Consider the following 23,758-nt stretch of genomic DNA (forward strand, 5'->3'; position numbering starts at 1 on the left):
TTGATAATGCTTGCAACGTTTCAAGACTGGCCTATATATATATATGTATTCTCGATTCGGTTGATTACTTCATTTTATTCCGATGGAATCATTTTGTAGAGGCTTGGATATATATCGGTCGAGTAATCCAACAAAAGGGGCGTTTTACGTGTTCTGGGAGCCGTGTGCCAACTTTAAGAAAAATGGACAAAAAGTTGCGATAAATTTTTATGGATCGCATTTACTTCGGCCCACGAATTATGTTACACCGCAGTAATAATATTATATTACCTGAATACATACAATTATGTATATAAGTGTAACGTTATATAGCAGAAATAATATTTGTATTTAACGATAATCGATTTCTAGGGAAGTTAAAACTTGTTTCGAATCCCAACGATTGTTTGATATATTTTTTTAAACGTAAGAAATCCTTTTTAGAAAAATACGATCGAGTGAAAAATGATTTAAAGAGCATAGAAGAATTAAGAATGAAAAGAAATTGAAAAAGAATTTTGTTTGAATAATCGATGACTGATCAACTGATCATTCTCAAAACAAGCGTATTTTACAAAACGCCAATTTCAGTGCAATTCCCTCATCGATGCAAGCTATTAGTTTCCGCGATCGATCCGTGTCACACGACACCGCCGTTCATGGTATACCATTCATGCAGCCCGCTGTAAAAAGAGAATACGTATCCGTTCGTTCCACGGAGGAAAGATGCGACCCCCGATAGGTACGATAAAACGATCAAAATTATCGCACCTATGCATCTCTTGAACCCCGGTAAACAAAGACGGTGTTATCCAACAAAGTAAATAAAAAATAGGTAGAACAAATTAATAATTAAATAATTTTTACAATCTCTTTAATATTCTTCATTAAAGAATCTTATTTTCATAATTCAAAAGGATTAAAATTTATCGTTTTAACAGTTCGCTTGTGTTACATTTTCAAAGTATAACCAATCTGAAAGAATCGAAACAAAAGGAAAACAATTGTGGAAGAGAACGATAATAAGAAAGGATTCAAAGAACGAACGATCGAAATTTAAAAGGATGCAAGGAGACAGGAGAAGAAAAATGAAAAATTCCATTGAAAAAACAATATAATCTCAGAAATATAATGAAATAAAAGAAGGTAGCAATCGCATACAAAAGAAAGAATAAATAGACAGATAGAGCGGGAGAAGGCAGCACCGCCCAAAAAGCGAAAGAGCCTCAACACGTAACCAGAAGGATGAGAAGGAGAAAGACACTGGTCGCCGCGGAGTAAAGAGGAAAACGCGTGGTAGGAGGGAGGGGGGAGTAGGAAGAGCGAAGGAGGGGGGAAGGGGAGGAAAGAGCGTGCGAGTATAGCAGCGCTCCGTTGATGGCACAGGTCGGGCAACGGGGGGTGGTTTCGAGACGTCGCGTTGCGGGGCATCGATTTCGGGCCAGGCCGATGGCATCGGCGGGGTATCGAGGGGCGCGTTCCCGACGTGGTGGCGCGTCGCGGCGCTGCTGCTGCCGCTTGCCGTTATACCCGAAAGCTATACGCTCCGTCTCACCGTCCACCGGCCTTCCAACTACCACCGCGTCCTCTCCTACCTCGAAGCTCCGTCCTGCTCTGCCCTCCTATCCCCCACGGCGGGGCGGAGGGAGGAGGCGCACGGCCAGTATAGAGCGCGCTCGCGAAAGCCGGCTGCGCGCGAGTCGGCGGACGTGTGCGGCGGAGAGCGTTGCGGGCCGCACGAGCTCGCCACGGACGTAGCCGAACAACCGCTCAGCAGTCGCGCGACCAGAGACCACCGCGTCGTGGTGCTGCCAGCCTCGAGTGCCTAGCTTAGAGCGCGAGGAGACTCTCCACTACTCTGGCTGGCACTGACGTTGCCGCACAGACACGGGGGACGACACACGCGGGACCGTGTCCACGAGGTTCAGTACACGCCGACGAGTCCACGAGGACGGATCTGTCCGCCTTCCAATTATTACCAATTATTTCTCTCCCGGTTTATACGAAATATGAACGGCCAATTTTCGGAATCGCTCGTAAAATAGAAAACGACGGATATATATTATATATATATATATTATATATACGTGTATGTAATATATATATATGTATATAGAGGAGAATATATACGTATATGTATCTCGCGTTTCTTATTAATTTTTCGTAATATTATAAATCAGGAGTATCGGTGAGAAGACGTGAACGGGCAGATACATATGGACGGAGTAAAAGTAGCCTAGGACGTGACTGCGTTCCGTACACGAATGCGTGGTGTAGCCGGATGCGCCGGTGCACCACCAGCTGCAGCTGTCAGTGCCGCTACTACCACCACTGCTACCAGCACCGCCGGTGCTGCCTACCGCCGCCGCTGCTGCTGCCGCCGCTGCTGCTGCTGCCGCCGCCGCCGCCGCCGTCGTCGCCGCTGTCTCGCTGGTGCTGCTGCCGCTGGCAGAGGCTCGCAGAGGTGTCCACCTCGTGGCAGTCGACACTTTCTGCCGGACGGTAGTGGTGTCCAGGCGCGCTGGACATACGACGAGCCGCAGCCGGTTGCCGCTCGCAAGGACTACAAGGAGTATAAGGATACGACGAGGGAAGAAGGGAAGGAAGGAAATATTGTAGAGGAGTAATCGTGCGACAACGAAGGTGGTTGGTGACACGCGGTGCTGTTCAATGGCGGGGACATTCTTTTCGTCGTACTTTTTACCGGTGTTAGACCGATAGGATTCGTGTGGTAGGAGACGAGAAGAGAGGAAGAGAAAGAGAGGGAAGAAAAGGGTTCGGAGTGCGACGAACCCTTTCGTTGCTCCCTTACACGCACGCAGGGCTGCACACTCGTGCACGTACACCGCGAGAGCCGCGACGTGTCGCCGGTAATACAGCGTGTACGCTTTCGTTTAAAGGGTTTCTTCCCTCCGACGCGTACGAGTGCCGGATCGCACGCGGTTCCTCCTCTTCACCGAGTCGAGTTCCGTCGGGGTGACTTCCGTCGTGTCTACGGGAACCTTTCGCGTAGTTCCTATACCTCCCTTCCTCTACCTCCCATTTTGCCATGTTGTCGAAGTGAGCGGACAGGGGTGTACACACGCCGAGACGACTGAAAAAGGAAAAAAGAAACGAGAAGGGAAGAAATGAAAGCGCCAGAGATCTACCGATAAACCTTACCTGTACAAACCACCTGTATAAACGTATATATATATATATATATATACATATATATATACACACATACATATATATATATATATATATCTAAGGAAGAAAGTAACCTAATCTTCGCTTGAGATAACAACGAAGCAGCAAAGTTAAGAAAGTATCGGAAGAAGTTATTATAAATTATTCCCTCGGAAGAGGAAAGAGAAAGAAGAAGAAGAAGAAGAAGAAGGAGGAGGAGGAGGAGAAAGAATCACGAGTTGGTGATTGGTGCCGGGCGTGTTGGTGGTGATCGGTTCGGCTCGAGCCAGGTCGTGGTGATGCCTCTTAGCCGCGGATCCTTGAGATCGCTGGGTGTCGTAGGTAAGGACGCCGCTGGTGCTCGCGGAGCCGCAATCCCGGTCGCGTACGGCGCCGTTGCGACGAGGACACGCTGACGAGTGCAGCACCCGGTGGCACGGCGGTGGTCGCTCCTCCAGGCCATGTATTACGGTCCGGTAATCGAGCACGGAATCGGCAGCAGCTGTAGTGTTAGCGACGTCGAGCAGTCACCACGGCCGAGACGGCGTAGACGCGTTGCCGCGGCGTCCCGCGTCGCGGACGACGCCGAGAACGAGGACCCACTCCTTTGCCAAACGGATGAACCGGCTTACGTGGTCCTCGACGTGCAATCGAAACACGGCCACGGGGATGGATGTCACGTTGCGCCGAGGCCGGGCAGAAGACGGGCTGGCGGAACCGCGATTAGGATACTGCTGCTCGCCACTGCCGCTGCCTTCCTCGCACTCGCCGTCTCTCCTGGTAAGTTTTACCGGTTTCTTTATATAGAGATTATCGTACACGTATATGTATTTGCTCTGGGTATGCGCGTGTAGGGATATGATAATACGTGGATGGATTATGGGGATGTAGATTTTGGAGAAGATATGGATTTTGAAGAAGGGGTTGTTATTGGGTTAATTGGAATAAGGAGAAGGTCGATTGGATCGCGAAGGGTTAAAGGGTGTGGAGTAGAATCGATCACCACTCAAGGCCCCACCAAAGGGTCCGCGAATCATCTCCACTCTAACCGTATCAACACTTTTTCCGTCTCAACGTTTTTTTGCGCTCGAGATGGTCTCTTTTTTCTTTTTATCCGCACGTGTACGGATGGAAATTACGCGTTAAGTACGTAGATGTTGTGAAATTTCGAAGAATGTTTTTTAGCGGGATAATTTTATTTGGTTTTTGTCGTTTTTGCGTAACGTGAAAGTAAATAGAGGTAGAAATTTTGTATCGTCTTCGATAAATGATATATTTATAAGGTTTCTTTTGTTTTTAAACAAATTTTATAATAAGTAAAAATAATAATGGATTTCGTATGGAAACGTATAGGTCGTTATGTAACGTACGATGAAAATTCCTTTAAGAAAACGAACGTATTACGTCAAAAGAAATTTCTTTCTTTAGAACGAAGAATCTTTTTTAGGATTGATTAAAAGTATCGTTTTATTTATCACAATTTTCTATCATCTTAAGTATCTATTCATTTTGAAACACTTGAATAATTCATTTTCATTTTTATTGACATGTAATATTAATATGATATATTAATAAGGATAAGGAAGCAAGAACAATTAAAGATGGTTATTATTAATTCATTAATTAATTTTAAAAAAACTTGAAACCTAAAAATAAAAACTGATGAGAACAGAACAGAGAAATAAATGGGATAATTGGACAATTTGGCGAGCAAAACTATTAATTTTTCAATTAACAAGTTGTATCGTCGATACAAACGTCGTTCACTCGATTCACTCACAATAGAACGCTTTTAAATTTGATATCCATCCGAGAATTTTCTTCGAATAATAGCAAAATATACATTTCAGATCAATACGAAATCAATGAGAAATCAAGTTAAGCGTATATCGATTCGAACGAAAAATTCCATCGTATTCGAATTATTCGAAAACTTTTTACCGCTCGAAAGATGGAACCTCGAGAACCTCGTTAGATTCCAATTGCGAGATAAAATTTTGTCAAATAGAATTCACGGGATATCATATTACATTGATATCTTGTTACATCGGGTAGATAAAGATCGAAGAGTATCCGACTCGGTAAAGTCGAATCTGCTTGTCGAAAAGCGCGAGGCACGCTGTCCGCCTGGTTGAAACACGAAAAGTAAACAGCACGGGCCCGTCTGCCTGGGAAATAAGAGAAATATTCACGGCATGTTGGCGCCTGCAACGTGTCCACTCGCGCGCGAGAGCATGCAGATATGTGTATTATTAAAATGCTGCTGCTCTGTTTCGCGATTCGTTACGCGCCTCCCTCGTCCTTTCCTTTCTCTCCCCTCCCCCCCCTTCTCTCTTTTCCTTCTTCTGTTTCCCCTTTTCACGCTTCCTTTCATCTCATCTCGTCTCGTTCGTCATGCAGTAGTAAAGAATCGGAAGAAATTAAGGGAGATTAATTAAGAGAGAGAGAGAGAGAGAGGGAGAGAGAGAGAGAGAGAGAGAGGAGGGAGACAAAGAGGGAAAAGGCAGATGGGCCAGAAGCTAGATATGCATTCAGCGCTTTTTAGGTCGACTTTTTCTTCGGAGAATAGTCAAGTGGTGACAGTAACTAGTATGTGACGCATTGCGTCAAAATCCAGTGTCGAGGAAACTGTTGCACCGAGATTCGTTAGGGCTCCCCAGTTTTTCCCCATTCGTGGATCGAACGAGCTGAATCCTTCTTACTTCGCCATTTATTTCCACCCGGAACGAGCGATGTCTTACGCGGAGTCTTTAATTTTTACGTACACAGCGTGTATCATCAAATTCTCACGATCGTACGAAAAGTGTCATATGCTAAATGACAAAGGTAAAAATCGAGGCTTGAATTTAATCGATATATATAATTGTCACAACAAAATACGCGCAAGTAGCTTTTTTTTAGTGAAACTAATTCCTAAGATCTTCTTATCAACGAATTTTATCCTCTCGAACCATCAACGATAATCAACAACAGAAGCACATTTAGATATATAGATTTACTGTCCAGCGCACGCGATGATGACAATCCTGCTGGATTTACATTTCTAGGTTTACGATTGTACGCGCGATAACAATAAAAATGCCAAATTGTCGTTGGAAAATCCATATCTCGTGTAATATTTGGAGCGCGAATATATTCGAGAATCGCTTTGGAAAGCGTGTTTTTCGAAGATTTTTAAACCTCGACAATTCTGAAATGTATCTTTACTTGGCCATTTGTATGGACGGGAGCCTATTCGGATATTCTGGCTGGTCGAGAGTGATTGTCCAAGAATAATTGTCAATGTCCTCTGGAAATAATACTGTCGTAACAATTCTTAAAGAGTTTTGCTCTCAAATAGATCACACCCTAGGATCGTTGCACCCTGAACGGGAATATAGAATATATATATATATATATACACACGCGATGTATAACAAGAACGCGGTACATTGTTCCCCCCTGTGAAAAGTGTTTAAGTGGTACGGTACGTGCTTACAGGCTAAGTTGGGTGTTTTCCTCGGTTCCTTCTCATTCTTTTCGGTATTCGTTCGCTGACTCGTTCCGGCGTGGAAACGTGGCGTGTGGCGGCTCATCGTAGACATCGGCGAGCCGCACCCACGCGCGCTATTTATCCGCGTAGTGTGCCGAAGCCAAGTGCCAAGAGTGTATTTTTTCGCATACCGCTGCTACTCCTCGCAGTGGCATATCTCTCTCTCTCTCTCTCTCTCCTCCTCGCCCGTTTTCATCCACATCTTCCCTCTATTCGCCTATTCGTCTATTTCTAACATCCGTGTGTAACTTTCCCTCCCCCTCTCCCTCCTCCTGCTCCTTCCTCATTTCCCTCTCCTGATTGGCCCGTCTTCGTCGCCTTTTTATTCGACGATTAAAGTCGATAAAAGTGTGATTTCTATTGGATGGGAGAAAATAAGAACGTTCCCGAAAATGTCGAAAGTTATAAGGGTATATTTACGAACGATGGATTATTTTACGCGTGGAAAAAAAAAAAAAAAGAAATAGATAATTTTTTCGCTTTTTTTTTTTTTTTTTTTAAAAAAAGAAAGAAAAATTAAAAATACTTCGAGCGAAAAATAAAGAGAAATATATATTGTTCTTTTCCTTTATTTTTCTCGATTTATTTTTACGCGTAGAATGATTCCTTAATTGATCGTGGTACGCGTCCGTCCTCACCCCACATCGCATCACCGTTTTCCACGATTTAGAAGGAAACGGCGGCGCGTGGTCCACAGAAACGAATCGTATCGAAGGAAACGTTGGTGGTGCCACTTCTTAAATTTAGATATCGTAGAGAGGAGCAATCTATCGCTCTCTTTCTCCCGTCGCGGTAGACGATCGTCGAGAAACGGATATAATAGATTTTCTGCGTCGTTTCAACCGTCGTTCCCCACCTGGCTGCGATAAATTTTTGCTCGTTTTTTCACCGGCTCCGAGACGAGTATTCACTTCGAGCGTTCGAATGAATGATTATGGAGAGGATTATGGAAAAGAAGAGCGCACGGTTTATCGAGTGAAAATTGCAAGATTTATCGAAGAGGATTTATCGGGTCGAGACAAGTTTTACGTAATGCATCGTTTTTTGGACGGCCCCCTGATCGATAGCCACCGGTGTAGCGTGCGAAGTAGTTTGCAAAGCTACGCTTTGGAGGGGGTTGGGCGTCTAATTGGACGAGGGTGTTCTCTTTCTTTTCATCTTTGTCGATTAGATTTTTAAAATTTTCTAAACGACAAATTAATTTATTTTATTTCCTTCCATTAGTCATTTTTATCTTACAATTTTTCTTTTTCCAATAGATAAAATAAAACGTACGTTAGTCAAGAAAATTATCTGTATATATAATTTATACCTTCGATGGATCAATGAAGAAATTAAATTGAAATTAAAAATTAAACTAACATTGTTGCAAATTATCTGCATTCGTTATCTACAAACTGTGTCACGAGGACAATTTCTATCTAAATTGAAGTAATTATTTTTTATGGAAATAGAATCTACAGTGATAGAATTCGTGGAATTTCTCGATATATGATTTATTCGTATCACAAAATTAAAAAAAAAAAAATCGACAAATTCTATTAGATATATAATAAACTTATTGTCAAACTTATTCATTTCTATAACACATTTTCACAAATAATGTGAGAAAATAATAGAAAAATTACTCGTTCTTGGTACTTTAAATAAAAGTCTAAAGAGGAAAAAGTGTTTTCGATTAAAATCGTGCCTCAAGTATAAATAAATGATCTTCCTCCGTTTGATATACGTCATGTTTCCCATTAGCATTATGCAATCCAAGTGTCCTGATTACAAGTCGGGGGTCTTCCTTCTTCCGTCTTGCGAGATCCCACGAGACAAACGCGGTGTAAATGTGGACTTCTAAGAAAAAACCGGGGACTTCTATGAGAGGTCGAACATTCGACGCTCGTAATTCTTTCTCACCGAGGGTGAGTCAGAGACCATCACCGTTCCCCCTCCCTATCTTACGAGACACGAGCCGGTTTCCCGATTTTACTTTATCGTAAATTAGATACCCTTCGACGATCTTTAATAATTAACTGTAATTAATTGTAATTTTTAAACTTCGTGTGTTGATTCGTGTCATTCATATTGAAAGTTCTTTTTTCTTTACTTTATCGTAAATTAGATACCCTTCGACGATCTTTAATAATTAATTGTAATTAATTGTAATTTTTAAGCTTCGTGTGTTGATTCGTGTCATTCATATTGAAAATTCTTTTTTCTTTACTTTATCGTAAATTAAATACCCTTTGACGATCTTTAATAATTAACTGTAATTAATTGTAATTTTTAACCTTCGTGTGTTGATACGTGTCATTCATATTGAAAGTTTTTTTTTCTCGTTAAATGGGATTCGAATAGGAAAGGGGATTTAAATGAAAAAAGTTGAAGAAATTGTGAAGAAACTGGAAATATTTATGTTTCGTGAAAAAAAAAAATAAATAGAAATTGTTTTAAATGTTATACACAAATTTCATAAAAACATTTGCAGTTTACCTATCAACGTCTCTTAGTTACATCATCTTTGAATTAAAGAAAAAAACATTTAAAATTTATTTCAACGAAAAAATGAAATTTATATACATAATTCGAAATTCCTTATATTGTAAAGAGATTCGTTTCCAATTCGACGATGAACGCGTTGCCAACTAGATTATTATATACATAATACCATTTTATTAAGTTCTAAGAAACATTGCGTTATAAATTAATAAGAGAAATCGAGGTTAGACGTAATCATCCAAAGTTATTATAGATCAAAGTTTCCCAGAATGAAACGTTTATTGTGAATGGTGACGAATAGTTGGCAATGATTTAATTTTTAGACCACCGGCTCGGCTAAGTTCTCTCGATTGTCAAGGCCACTCAACTGCATCTATAAATTTTATCGAAATAGAATATTGAAATTATCCATCGCTCGTTCGGATTGAATCGTTGAACAAATTTTCTCACACCTTTTGATATCTTCCATTTCCTCGATATTATTTATTGCTCGTAGCGATGAGTGTTTCAGATCAAAGTTGAATGATGTCAAGAGGTGCATATTCTTATTTATCCTTTCGTGGATGGGTGTGTAAGGGCTCTATCAAGATCAATTTTTTTTCTTTTTTTTAATGGAATTATATTTTAATCGATGCAGCCCGATATTCTCTATAAAGGATATATAGATTATACATAAATTAGTTTGGTAGAATAATTTGAATTTTGTATATAAAAATAATTGCACGAAGACAAGAAAGTGTTCCTTTCTCCATTCTCGAAAAAATTAGTAATCCTTCAACTTTCATTTCGAAACATTTTTCGTTGCGATAATAATAATATCGAGAAAATCAAAAATCAATTGAAACGCGTTACGTATATACGTACGTAATTATCCTAATAGAATCACGAATAAAATGGTACAAAGTTTCGACGTCCTCGATTCCGTCTCTCTCTTTTTCGAAATGTTTCATCGTAAGTTATTTTGCATCCATCATCCACGAGAACCGTGGCCTCGTTCTTGGCTAAAATTCGCTCCAACCAAAAAATTTTGTTCTCCAATTATTATCCTATTTTCCCCCCAAAATCTATAATATAAAAGGCTCAAATTAAATTATCATTTAAAAATTTTCTAAATTAAGAAAAAAATTATTTCGAGCTATCTGGAAACTTTCTAAAATTATTTCGTAAATCGTTATTTCTTATTTAAAAATTTTTTCCGCTTAAAAAAAATCAAGAGTAACATTAACTCAATGCTAAAATAATATTTTTAACATATTAATATTTATTACATATAATAACGAACGATTGTTTAACAGTGAAATAATTATTACACGCCCCTGATGAGGAAATACACGCCATTAGTGTCACGAACATAATCGTAAAACGGTTAGGTATACATAAATCAATGTTTTTCTCGGATTATCACGATCGATATATTATTCAAATAAGTGGATCGCGATCATGATCCAGTCATTAAGTGTCTATGACAACCGACAAATGTTCCTTGTTCTTGAACTCTTTGCGACAATCTTAAGGGCGGTCTTTGTGGGCTTAGGCGCCAGACACCAGGCCAATGGGACCGGTTTATTGTAATGGGTTTGTACATTCACAGTATGATCATTGTACGCTTCCGTCTGCCATGCACAATAAACCGGTGGACAAGCATAATTCAACCGGCAATAATAGGCACGATTAGATATCAGCTCCAAGTGTGAATAAGCCTTAATTTCACATGGATACTTGCGAATCTACTCGCAGAATCGTTATACAGTGTATCGATAGAAATTGTTAAGCTTCCAACAACAATGTTATATATTTACGATTTGGTATATTTTAGGAATAAGATAATCTAATCATATCGGTGCGTGGAAAATTAATTTCGACGTTAAGAAAGTTTACAATAAATATAACGAATGTTTGTAGGTAGAAATAGAAAGAGAATTTTGATTTTTAGATTCGAAAAAATAAATATTCAATTTATTATTTAATCTGATAATATTTGCATTTTGGAATATTAAAAATAATTTATTTATTTTTGTAAATTCATTTTTTTCTTATCAAATATATATATATATATATATATTGAATTTCTTTAGTTGTTTCGTAACGTATCGACGAATTCGATTCTTCCCCCATCGATTATTCGAAGAACCGCTTATCCGAATGGATTTGTCCTCAATTGCTTCGGCGATAATCGGCGTAATTACTGTATAATTCTAGTGTAATTACGGTTCTAGGACGTTTGATAAACTAATTATACCTTTCTTGAAAATTTGCACCATTTTAACCTCAGACGTAATTTGTTTCTGCTAAAAAAATCTAAGTCTAAGCGATTTCTAATTCGAAATATTTGAAAATATTCGAAATATTGGTTTTCAAAGAAATATTTGAAATATATTCGAGTCGAAATTTTCGTGCATAAATTTGTAGAATAAAGTGTTTCTCTGATCGTTGAAAATTGTTGTATAGATTCGAAGATAAAAATCTTAGTAATGGCGGTTATGTTATGGATATCAAGATGGCGAAATACTGTTTTGAACTGTTTTTCGGGGTTGCTGTGCTTTCTCATTCTCTTTCGACCCTTCCACTCACACAATCTCGTATCAACGAAACACACACGCCTTGAACCAACGAAACTTCCCACGCCAGAATTTCACTTCTCCTTCCAACTTTCTAACAGGATATTTTTTTTTTTTTCTCTCATTTCTTTTCTCGCAAATTAGTATATTTCTCAGATTATTAATTTGTAGATTAATCGTTCAACGTTCATTTCGTTTATGAATTCTTTTTCTTTTTTTCTTTTTTTTTTTTTGTTAATCTTCTTATTTTACGAATTAACTAAGAAATATATTCAAAGGATTAAAGATAATATAGAAAATTGATTAGAGAATAAAATTCCGGATGCGAATTAATATTTGCATACGTGATGATTTCGAGTGTTCGAGTTACAGCGAATGAACAAATTTTTGTTGTATAATCAAGTCAATCTAGATAGTAGTAGTCTACGTTTCAATTACTGTGTCAGCAGACGTCATTTCAAATTACATTAGGTCCGCTTAAGCTTATCTTTCAGCTATTTATCAGCACTTTTAGAAACATTCGACAAGAATAATATATACTTTCATTGATAAGTAAAATATCTAAGTAACATCTTTTTAAAGAAAAATAAATTTTCGAAATGCTATTGCAGTTTTATAATTTTGCAGAAAAAAAAAATTATTTTTTTCAATTTCAATTCAATCCCGTAAATCTAATGTTATTAATTAATCTTAGATTTTTATTGATTTTATGCTAAATATTTTTCAATTCGAATGAAAACGAATATTCGAATGATATAATCACGAATGGAGAAGTCGAATCGACGTGAAACGATTCGTCAAAAATCATCCCAAAAAAATGAAAATTCCTGCGCGTTGAGATCTCTGCGGAGAGGATGAAAGCTCGTAACTTTTGCCATGTGGAAAGGAAAGGGTACACCACTTTCTCTCAAAGAGGCATTATCGTACCTGTCATCGCGGTTTTCACTCCATTCGAAAGGGATACGATTCTTCTTCCATTGTCGCGCCGCTCAGGTTCCCTCTGAACTGGTTTCAAAATAATAAAGGGCAACCCTTTCCGCCTGTACAAAAGACAGTGACCCAAATTCACTAGCTCGAATCATAGGTTTACGTGACCTCGAAATGGAAACGCAGTCTGTATCGTTGACGAGACGTCGAATTTATATTTTTCATCGTATGCCTCATAAATTGCTTCATCATAGAAACAAACTGTATTTGTTAATTCTTTATGAATCTTTTTCTATTTTCTTTTTATTTAAATTTTATATATAAATGTTCACGCTCAAATTCACTGCAAAACACAATTTTATATTTTTCCATTCGATACAAACGTAATTCTATTTTTTATTTATTAATCTCATTAAACATATTTTTATATTCTTTTACCCAATCGACAAATAAAACTTTTCTTTAATTATGAAAGAAAAACTTCTTAAATCAAATTATTCTATATTTTTCTTTCTATAATACCGATTGAATTTTCCTACTTTCCTATAAGCCAATACCACACAAATTCATATTATTCCAAAACTTTGCAATTTCCATTACCAGTTAAAAAACATTCACAAATTAACACAGTGCATCACCAACCAACACCAATTCCAAACATTATCACAACCTCCTCTGAGTTATCCCAACAGAATTCACACTACAACTTCTCCACCCTCGTTCTTCTCATCACTCCCCCCATAAAATCAATCCAATTCGAAAAATCGGTGGCCGCGACACTCGAGAATTTCAGCACCCCTTCTCCACAACCTCGTGGCGTACGGTAAGCACATGGTCGAGCCACGATCCGTGACACCAGCTGTCATATACCGGTCGTACACCACCACCATAAACCATAAACGCTCTCCCACACCCACGTAAAAACACCACCACGATCGCCTTTTTTTGCACCCTTGCATTTCTTTTCCAACCATTTCCTCTCCCTCCCTCTCTCTCTCTCTCTCTCTCTCTCTCTCTCTCTCTCTCTCTCTCTCTCTCTCTCTCTCCAATTCGTTTAATTAATAACGCGGACACGTAAACGCGCAAAATGTGAATCACTACTGGTTAATTAGGATCGAGAGATGTGGCGAGAGATAAGTTGCGCGACAATTGGGGTGGAAGATTATTTCTTTGGGGGAGGGGGGGCAAGAGGGGGCGGATAATTAAATGGGAGCGCGTACGTTTCATGGAGATTTACGGTGTCGGCCGGTGAAAAGTTGGGGAGTTGGTTTCGAGTAGTGGCGGAGGGGGATGATTTCAGGGGGATGAAGCATGCGTTGTTTGGGCAGAGGGTGAGTGGATTTTTGGATTTATTCGTGTGGTGGATGGATATTAAAACGTTATAAATTACAGTTTCACTCGGAGTTTGGATAAGGGGGACGCATTTAAAGATGGCGGGGAAATAGGGAGGATTATTGTATTGTGATTTCGAGCAGAGTCTTCTAAACTCCGTATAATTTTATAGCTGTGCAATGCTGTTCGTCCAATTTCTTGTAATTGTAAAAAGTAAATTTTTCGCAAATTCCCTTAACAATTCTCCATAACTATTCTCTAAAAAGAGAAAAGAAAGAAAGGAAGGAAGGAAGGAAGGAACCAACCTTAAAACTCGGCAACGACCTCGTGAAAATCTCAAACAACAAAAAAAGTTTGATCAAACTTTCTTCGAGCAAACTTTCTCGTTCTCAAACAAGGGAAAAACTATATAGAAACTATATAGATCCCCTTCAGATCCTCGAATGGCCTCGAAATTGGATCATTCCCCAAGGAGGAAGGGAAAGGGAAAAACGAAGAGGGAAATTTACAGCCTAGCCTAAGTCGGATCAACGCGTTTTTTTTTTTTTTTTTTTTTTTCTCTTCTTTTTTTTCTCTCTCTCCAAGAATTTCCCGAGGTGTTGGAGGATTACTCGGGTTGGCCACGCGATCGCTAAAGTCTTGGCTTGGTGATGGTGGCGAGGGGGAGGAGCGGTTCGACGCGGAGGGTTGCATAACACGCAGCGAGCATCGAGCTGGCAGGGCGTTGACTTTGCGAGGCGTTACGTTTCTTACGCTTTGCTTCTTCCCCCCTCCCCCTCCATTGCTAATATCGCTCGTTGCTCGTCTCCTCGTTTCAACCCTCTCAAGGAACCCGACCAACCGTGCCTTCCCTCTCCCTTCCTCCTTTTCGATTATCGCATGCCACGATTGAAAAACGAGTTTCCTTTCCTCCTTACTGCATACGTGGTGGAACGGAAAATTGCTAAAGAATGAAAGAAAAAGAGAGAGAGAGAGAAAGAGAGAGAGAGTATGTAACAATTGCGAGGGAAATTGCGAGGAACGTGAAACAGGGTAGGGGGTAGTAGTTTGTGTACTTCGACGATGCGGGCTTGGATTATTGTTGTTCGTCGAGGGATGAAATTAATGGGAGCAATATTTTCTGGATTTTTCGTGGATTGAAGTTTTTTTCTTCGTGACTTACTTAAGTTGTTAGGAAGTGGAAAACGAGGGTGATCTTTTCTCTTTTTTGTTTACCTTTCGTGCTTACGATATCTATTTAGAATAGAAAGTTGGACGAATGCTTTTTGTTCTTATCTTTTCTTTATATCTTTGCAATTATAATTATTATTTGAAATTTTCGAGTGGCAAGTTTTTTGAATCCATACGAAAAATCGATAATTTGATTTTTATTCGAATTGAAAAAAATTTCAATTCAATCGCATATATATTATCTTCTAATCTTTCGTAAAGAAAATAATAATAATAATAATAAATTTCTATCATTCCACAATTTTGGTAATTAAAAAATTTTGTCATTCATATATAAATTTTAGTTTCTATCGCGTAATCTACTTTCGTTTTCCAATTATTCATAGATATATTCTAAGATATTTTTATTTTCCTTTCCTAAATATTTCTAAAAAAAACGATATGATTTTGGTAATTAAAAAATTTTGTTATTCATATATAAATTTTAGTTTCGATCGCGTAACTTTCGTTTTCCAATTATTCATAGATATATTCTAAAATATTTTTATTTTCCTTTCCTAAATATTTCTAAAAAAAACGATATGATTTTGGTAATTAAAAAATTTTGTCATTCATACATAAATTTTAGTTTCGATCGCGTAATCTACTTTCGTTTTCCAATTATTCATAGATATATTCTAAGATATTTTTATTTTCCTTTCGTAAATATTTCTAGGAAGAAAACGATATGATCGAACGTTATCTCGTAAAAAAGTATTTAATCGAATCGATCTCGTTCAACTCGGAAAACTATGATGGTTGAAAGTGTTGTGAAAGAACGTGGCCCTAATCGTAAATAAACAAGTGAGTTTCGTTCCTATTTCTTCTTCTTCTTCTTCTTCTTCCTCGTGCCCATTCAAATGGCGCCGCATAGAAGAGTTATAAATGTACGTGTCTTCGCGTTCGCTAAGTGCATTAAGGGTGTGCAAACAGAAGAAACGAAGTGGCGAGAGGGAAGGAGATAGAGAACGAACGGATATACGTTCGACTGAAAGCTCGTTGCTCGTTACACAACCCTTATTCGACAAACAGTCGCGTTATTGCCACCCTCCGCTGATGTAACTTTGTTGCAATTCAAATATGCCACGGCACTGCCTTTGCGACCAATGGAAATGGAATTAAATTCATTGGAATTGAGGAAAAAAAAAGAAAATGAAATTACTCTGTCTCCGTTTTCCGTTTAAGGTAAACTCCTTTTAACAAATAACAAATAAGTCTTAATTGATATCTTATTATTTTATCCATTTTTATGTTTTCTTTCCACCTCTTTGAAATCGATTTTCCCCAAAAATTAGAAATATATTAATAAAAAGGAAATCTACGAATCATCTTATCCGAATATGATTTAAATTAATTTTCTGAAACGCGATATACCGATTTAATCATTCGATGTCAATGATATATTAATTTAATTCGAAATTACTCCAAAAATTTTTAACGTATCTATAACTGTTTTAATCGAAAGAATTTCTATGAATAATTTTAATAATTTCCATTCTCTCCATTGATAATAATAATCATTGAAGCTTGAGCTCGGTATCGATCGAAGATGACGTATCGAGTCTCTTTTATAGCACACGATAGAATTAAGGTTTTCTTGGCCAGAAAATCGGTGCGTCCATTAAGCTCGCATGACCTATCGCTTTTTCCTAATCCGAAAATGTAGAGCGAAAAACGCTTATTTCATTCCTTTATCGATTCGATGAAATACCACATATATATATATATATATATATAATATATACAGCACATAGGATATTATTTTTATCCAATTATATGATATTTTATATCCTCGTATAATTTTTCATACGATTAAAACTAAACTTTAATCGTTTTTAGCGTGTGTGCATTTATTAATACTTCACACTTATATTACAATATATCATATATATGTAATTTAACAGAGCTTTATTGATTATCGATAATTATAAATTTATCTTACGTTTTTCTCTTTTATTTTACCGTTAATGTTAAGTAAATATTCTAAACTTGGAAAAATTTCATTTTCATCGTCGACGTGATAATTGGTAAAATCAATTGGTTGCAATTGAAATTGCACCAATTGATCCCATGCGTCCGCTGTTCATCCCTTGGAGGGCGAAGCTGTCCGCCGAGTCACGGGTTGCGAAACGTGATATCACACGGTCGATTTACAGGCTCGGAAGCGATTTGCAAGCTCGACGAAGTCAATGCCCTTCCGATTACGCTATACAATACCGTTTCTTGGAAAAGAATCTACGTAAATGGGGCGCCATTTATTTAAACGATCCTTCCGGTTTCCTTTCTCTTCATTTCTTCTGCATGTGCTTTATTCTTTATTATTTTTTTTTTTTTTTTTTTTACTTTATTCATTTGGATGGTTTTATTTGTGCCATGTTATCAGCGATCTTAAGGTATTTCGGGATAATTTGAAAAAATTTGAACAAAATTTAAAATTTCAAATTTTAAAATTTGATAATAAAAGGAAGAATGAAATTTATTTTTCGAAAATTTTGATGGAGAGACTTTTTCTTTTCAGTGGATGAGAATTAGAGGGAGAATCTTATTTTTCGTAGGAAGAGAGAGAGTTTGATAAATTTCTCTTCCCTTCTAGGTTCATCGATATCTTTTATCCTCGTCCACGAATCATATCGTTTTCCAGTCAAACAGTTTTCCAGGCTCACTTAATTTTTTCCTAGCTAAAGTTTCTCCATGGAGAAATTGTAATTAGGAAAAAAAGTATATAAGTTCTTTTATAGATCTCCTCTGGGGTGATCAGATCCCCCATTCGATAATTCACATTCTTCTGAACACACCTTCTGATCACGAGGCGTGGTCGAAATCCCTATATATTTTTCTTCACAAGATAACATTTACTGTTTCAATCATCAAACATCTTCAATCTATCATCCGTTTATTTATAACGAATCGTGAGATTTAAGAATTTGAAAAGTTGAATTTAAAAACAATTTGATTCAACCCTGAATCGATATAGAAAATTATAAATCGTGAGATTTAAGAATTTGAAAAGTTGAATTTAAAACTTGATTCAACCCTGATATAGAAAATTATAAATCGTGAGATTTAAGAATTTGAAAAGTTGAATTTAAAAACAAACTCAACTTGATTCAACCCTGAATCGATATAGAAAATTATAAATCGTGAGATTTAAGAATTTGAAAAGTTAAATTTAAAAACAATTTGATTCAACCCTGAATCGATATAGAAAATTATAAATCGTGAAATTTAAGAATTTGAAAAGTTGAATTTAAAACTTGAATCGATATAGAAAATTATAAATCGTGAGATTTAAGAATTTAAAAAGTTGAATTTAAAACTTGATTCAACCCTGAATCGATATAGAAAATTATAAATCGTGAGATTTAAGAATTTGAAAACTTGATTCAATCCTGAATTAATATAGAAAATTATAAATCGTGAGATTTAAGAATTTGAAAAGTTGAATTTAAAACTTGATTCAACCCTGAATCGATATAGAAAATTATAAATCGTGAGATTTAAGAATTTGAAAACTTGATTCAATCCTGAATTAATATAGAAAATTATAAATCGTGAGATTTAAGAATTTGAAAAGTTGAATTTAAAACTTGATTCAACCCTGAATCGATATAGAAAATTATAAATTTTTACGAAGACAGAAATAGAATCGAGAGAAAAACGAGATGAATTTGAAACAGCCTGAAATCCCAAGCCAATCTCCGAACGACGAACGAAGCTCATCTCCGCTGCGATCAATTGATTTCTGATCGACCCGATTACCAGGAATTCTAAACCCAATTCGAAACCGAGTCAATGACGAAGCTCCCGCTTAGCCTTTATTCTTCGTCGTTCTTCTCTCAGGGGGCACGAGAATGCGTGGGCCAACTGGATGGATCCGTCAAATGTTCTCACGGGCTGGCGAAATTGCCAATATAGAAACGCGAGATGACGTGTGACATCATCAACGGGGAATTCGAATTCAAAACGTGCGGCAACACACGTACAAAAAAGAAGCTTGATTCACCGCCAGCCAACGTTTGATCTGCTGCCAAATCAACCGGCCAATATTACTTCCATTTAAGAGTGCCGTTCACGGCCGTTCCACGAGCATCGGATTCCTCCGATATCAATAAGTAATATGACATCCAGGCGAGGACGTATACATACGCGGGGGTCACGGGCCTGGGCACAAAGGTCGATTGTTGCGTCCGTCTGCGCCGATTTTTCGACGGCCACCGATCTTCCCTACTACTCCTTTTTAATCGAGAGGGAATCGCCCGCCACACACGTTGATCGCTCCGTCCAATTTGACCATGATAAGTTTCGTGGATTCTTAGTAAGCCGCTCGTTTACACCAATTTTCTTTACACTTGATTAAATCGAGCCAGGTTGGATGGATTTTTAACGTTTAAAGAGGATGGAAGGTGATTAGAAGGTGAATCGAGTAATTTGATTCAACAATTTCTGTTCGTTGCTTGTTGGAGGATCGATTTTTTGTTATATAGATTATTGTTTCAATAATAATATTTTTAAAATCGTATTACACGATTCATCTCACGTAATAATATCAATACATCATTATATTAAAGGAAAAATTATTTAGAATCGAATCTATTTGTTGATTATTGGAATTTCATTCGAGTTAATATCTCACGCTTAAGTTTTTAAAAAGGATATATCATTTATCATTAGCGATACTAATATTGAAAAAAAAAGAAAACAAAATCTCATAATTTTGAGAATTTAATATGAATGAAAATCACACTTTCCCTCTCCTCCTCGTCATCAACAACATTGGAGTAGAAAGGAATTGCATAGGCGATAGGTGTAGCTAAAGTCGAGTGACCTGCTGCCCCCAGTCCATCACCCCTTACATCCACCGTTCTCCTCGTGGCACCCTCGTGGCGTACCCTCCTCTCCGCCCCTCCCCCCTGCGGCAACGTCCCTTCCACCTCCGCCGCCCAGCTTTTTCTCGGGGGTTCATCGATCGCCCCCAATCACCCACACCTGCCATCTTGCCTCTCTCTATCCCCTTAAAACCCTGAACGCTTTCTTACCTCGACACTCGCTTCTTTCTTCTTCTTTACTGTTTTCTTTTTATCTTTCTTTCTTTCTTCCTTTCTTTCTTTTTCTTTTTCTTTTCCTCCCTTTCTTCGCGATGAAGATTTCTTTATCGAACTTCCACCACCCGCGTAACCTTCCTTCTGCCCCATTTCATATTTGAAATCGTGACGTTTATTTGAATTGATTTCACCATTATTAATGTTGGGCGAAGAAGATTGTTTTTTGTAGGAATTGGAATTTTTGAACAATCGAATAATGAGTTGTTTTGAAACAAAAGATTTATTTCTTAACTTCGAAGATTTTTTTTTTTCTATGATGAGTTTCACAATTCTTTTTCTTTTTATATTTTTTTTACTCTGAGATGTTCAACTTTTTAATTTAAATACCAAAATAATTCGTTTTTTTGTTGTGATATCTTCTGAACTTTGTTAAATCTTATTCCTTTTACACTTTACATTATTGAGAATGAAATTTTTTTATTGAAACAATTGAGAGATGCACTTCAAATATAATAATTGTTATTGGAAATTTTTTAATTAGTATTCGTTCTTTTTTTATTCCAACGTCTTCGTCCTTCACATTCTTCCAGTTCTTTGAGCAGCCAAACCTCGGTTGGCCTCTTTATCTCGTGCAAACAGTGAGGTTTCATTTCACGGCTTTGTTCTCCCTCATCCCTTATTCCATTTCCGGTATCGGTCGGGCGTGAGTCTATCTTACTTTCCATCGAAATTAGTTTTTCTCCCAGATCGTTCACACCCCATTCCTCATTCCTTTCTACGATGAGAAAAATAAACGTTTGTTTGCCTTCTTTCTTTCGTTTTCCCTCCCCCATTATAATCCCCTTAAAATCCTCTACAACCTTATGAACATTCTGAAGAACTTAATAAAAAAAAGATTAAATTACAATTTAAAGCTTCATCTTTTAATATCCAATTTAAATTTTCAATTAACAAATGAAATCCTCTTTGTTTAACACTTTTTCAAAATCCATTACAAATTATCGTATATTCTACTTTAAAAATTATTCCATTCCTTTTCCAAATATTACTGTATATTTCCACATTACTGTATATATATATATATATATATATATATATATATATTATCAAAGTTGTAAATTTACATGAACGTTTGCAATCAATTAATATTTCCATCAGAAAAAAATTAGCGAGGGAGCACATTCCATTCGCCGTTTCCAAACGAAGAAATATAACATCCATCATCTATTATTATTCCAGCAATCCCTGTCCGCCATTTGTTTCGCGGGCGCCGCCAAAATTACGATCGATGGGCTTAGAAGCCGACCGATCCCGAGGGGTCACGGGGATAATATCGATGAGCCGAATATTAATGTCTGTTCGTCGGTGACGGCAATTGGTGCTAATTAGCGGCACGCATCTTCCTCAATTGAGGCTCGTTTCGACCGCCACCCTTCAGCCATCGCGCTTTCGACACGATGTTCGGCCTATGCGAGCGTTCGGTAAGGTCACGGTCATCCCGACTAGCCTTAGAAACTTCAACAGCGGAACACACAAAGTAGACCTCGTTCCCTATTCTTCTTTATTTCAATTTCTATCCTCTTCTTCTGTATATTTTTTCTATCTTTTAAACGATATTCAACGGAAATTAATTTTCCAAAATGTAAACTTTATCGTCTTTTTTCTGTTCAGTAATAAGGATATATATATTTTCTTTATTTTCGTTCTTTTTCTCGTTTGTGTTATTTCTGGGATGATTCAAATCTTTGTAGGCAAATTGTATCGTTGACGTGAGTGATATTTCATTCTTCCTTCATTTTTTGTTCATAATGGAGAGATTGTAAAGTTTTTCGTTTTGTTATGTTATAATTCTTTGTTGAAGTGAATGTAAAAATCTAAATTGGATTGCCTAAATGTTTAAGTTTATTTTCTTCGATAATAGAAGGTTTATAGATTCTTTATTTTAATATTTTTTTTTATTAAATTTTCACTTTTGCAAAGAGCATCAAACGTTTAACGATTGCATAACATGTTGAACCATCGATAAATTTTCGAATATCAAATGTTTAAAAAATATTTTTCGTCAAATTATACTTATAAATCTACATACATCTCAACTTGACATTTTCGTGTGATGGATTTTTATCGCATTTATATGTTCAATGCGATCGATGCATTATGCATGTCACGCATAAGAGTTCGATTTTGAAAGGTGTGCAAGTATCGGAATTGTGGTCGCATAAAATGATGAGAAACGGAAACGCCACGTTACCGTGATAACTTTTTACATATATGCATACAACATTTATACCAGCTATTAGCGTACCCACATGTTACGGAAAGAGGTGGTGAATTTACATGTATGGAACAATAAATATACTATATCTCTTAGTTATCCCTTCCCTTCAAAGTATCGTAGATATGCAATGTGCGAACAATTTTCAATACATCATAGTTACTTTGTAATTATTTACATTATATTCTAGAATATGGTTATTGATGCTAATTTCATTGGACTTTTGATTGGACTTTCATTGAATTTTGATTAACAACAAGTTTTATTATATTCTTATCTATTTAAATGTTATTGGTTTTGAGGATCATTTACCTCTTCCATCCATATTTATGTTTTATTAAATAAGAAAACTTCATTTGTAATTAATGATCATTTTTATTATGTGTGAATTATACAATTCTAATTATACAATTAGAAGAATTATCATTAATTATAATAAAATTAATTATAAATCTGACAATTGAATGTAAAATATTTATAAATATAAGGCTTTAAATAATACAGGAAATCATAAATTTATATTATATAAATTTCAATTATAATTACTAATTGTTTTCCAAAGAATTTTGATAGAAATTCTATTTTAATGAGCAATTCGTATTCCTATTAAAATATAATATAACATTCCTTAACATTTTTTTATCATTTTAGATCTTAAATTAAAGATTTTTCTATTTTTAAATATTTAATTACAAATTTTTACAATATTAATCAATAAATTTCCCTAGTTTCAAAATTATAAAAAAAAATAATAAATATTTCTTAATTTCTTGAATCCTAAATATGAAATTATATTCGTATATTTCCTTATTCAAAATATTTCAAATTCTAAGTTTTAAATTAATGAATGATCTTAAATTTCGAATTCTGAATTAAAGATTTTTTTAATTTTTAGTTCCAAAAATTTCTCAAATCCTCAAATTTATATATTTTCGAATTACAGATTTCTCAAATAGACATTAGATTTTTTTTTTTTGAATCTTAAATCAAAATTTTGCATGATATATTTCAGTTATCACGTCATTTAATATTTCCGGTCACGATATTCAGTGGAATAATATAACATATACGGCTCGTTTGACACGCTGCGACGAATATGACGCACGCAATTTTCTAGGTCGTCACGACGCAGCAGGGAAGGTCAGGATTGGTTCAAGTCCAAGCGAGTCGTCGCGGCCGTCAACGTTGATGGTAACGCGTTCGCCTTGTTGCTAGTTGAACTATAATTAGCGAATTTTGACACGGA

The 23,758-nt window shown here is 36.7% G+C and overlaps 1 protein-coding gene across 2 annotated transcripts in view; it reads left to right on the top strand.

Moving 5' to 3' along the window:
- The first annotated feature begins 3,592 nt into the window (after positions 1-3,592).
- Positions 3,593-23,758, top strand: part of LOC122719596 (protein kinase C-binding protein NELL1-like) — a 69,797-nt gene continuing 49,631 nt past the window's right edge. For both annotated transcript variants that reach the window (XM_043945545.1, XM_043945546.1), the window contains exon 1: positions 3,593-3,930. In XM_043945545.1, coding sequence (XP_043801480.1) covers positions 3,612-3,930 — 319 coding nt within the window. In that variant the 5' untranslated portion in view covers positions 3,593-3,611. The remainder of the gene's footprint in view (positions 3,931-23,758) is intronic.

Source organism: Apis laboriosa, unplaced genomic scaffold (genome assembly GCF_014066325.1).
Source record: "Apis laboriosa isolate Shangri-la unplaced genomic scaffold, ASM1406632v1 scaffold85_cov150, whole genome shotgun sequence".
Taxonomy (NCBI): domain Eukaryota; kingdom Metazoa; phylum Arthropoda; class Insecta; order Hymenoptera; family Apidae; genus Apis; species Apis laboriosa.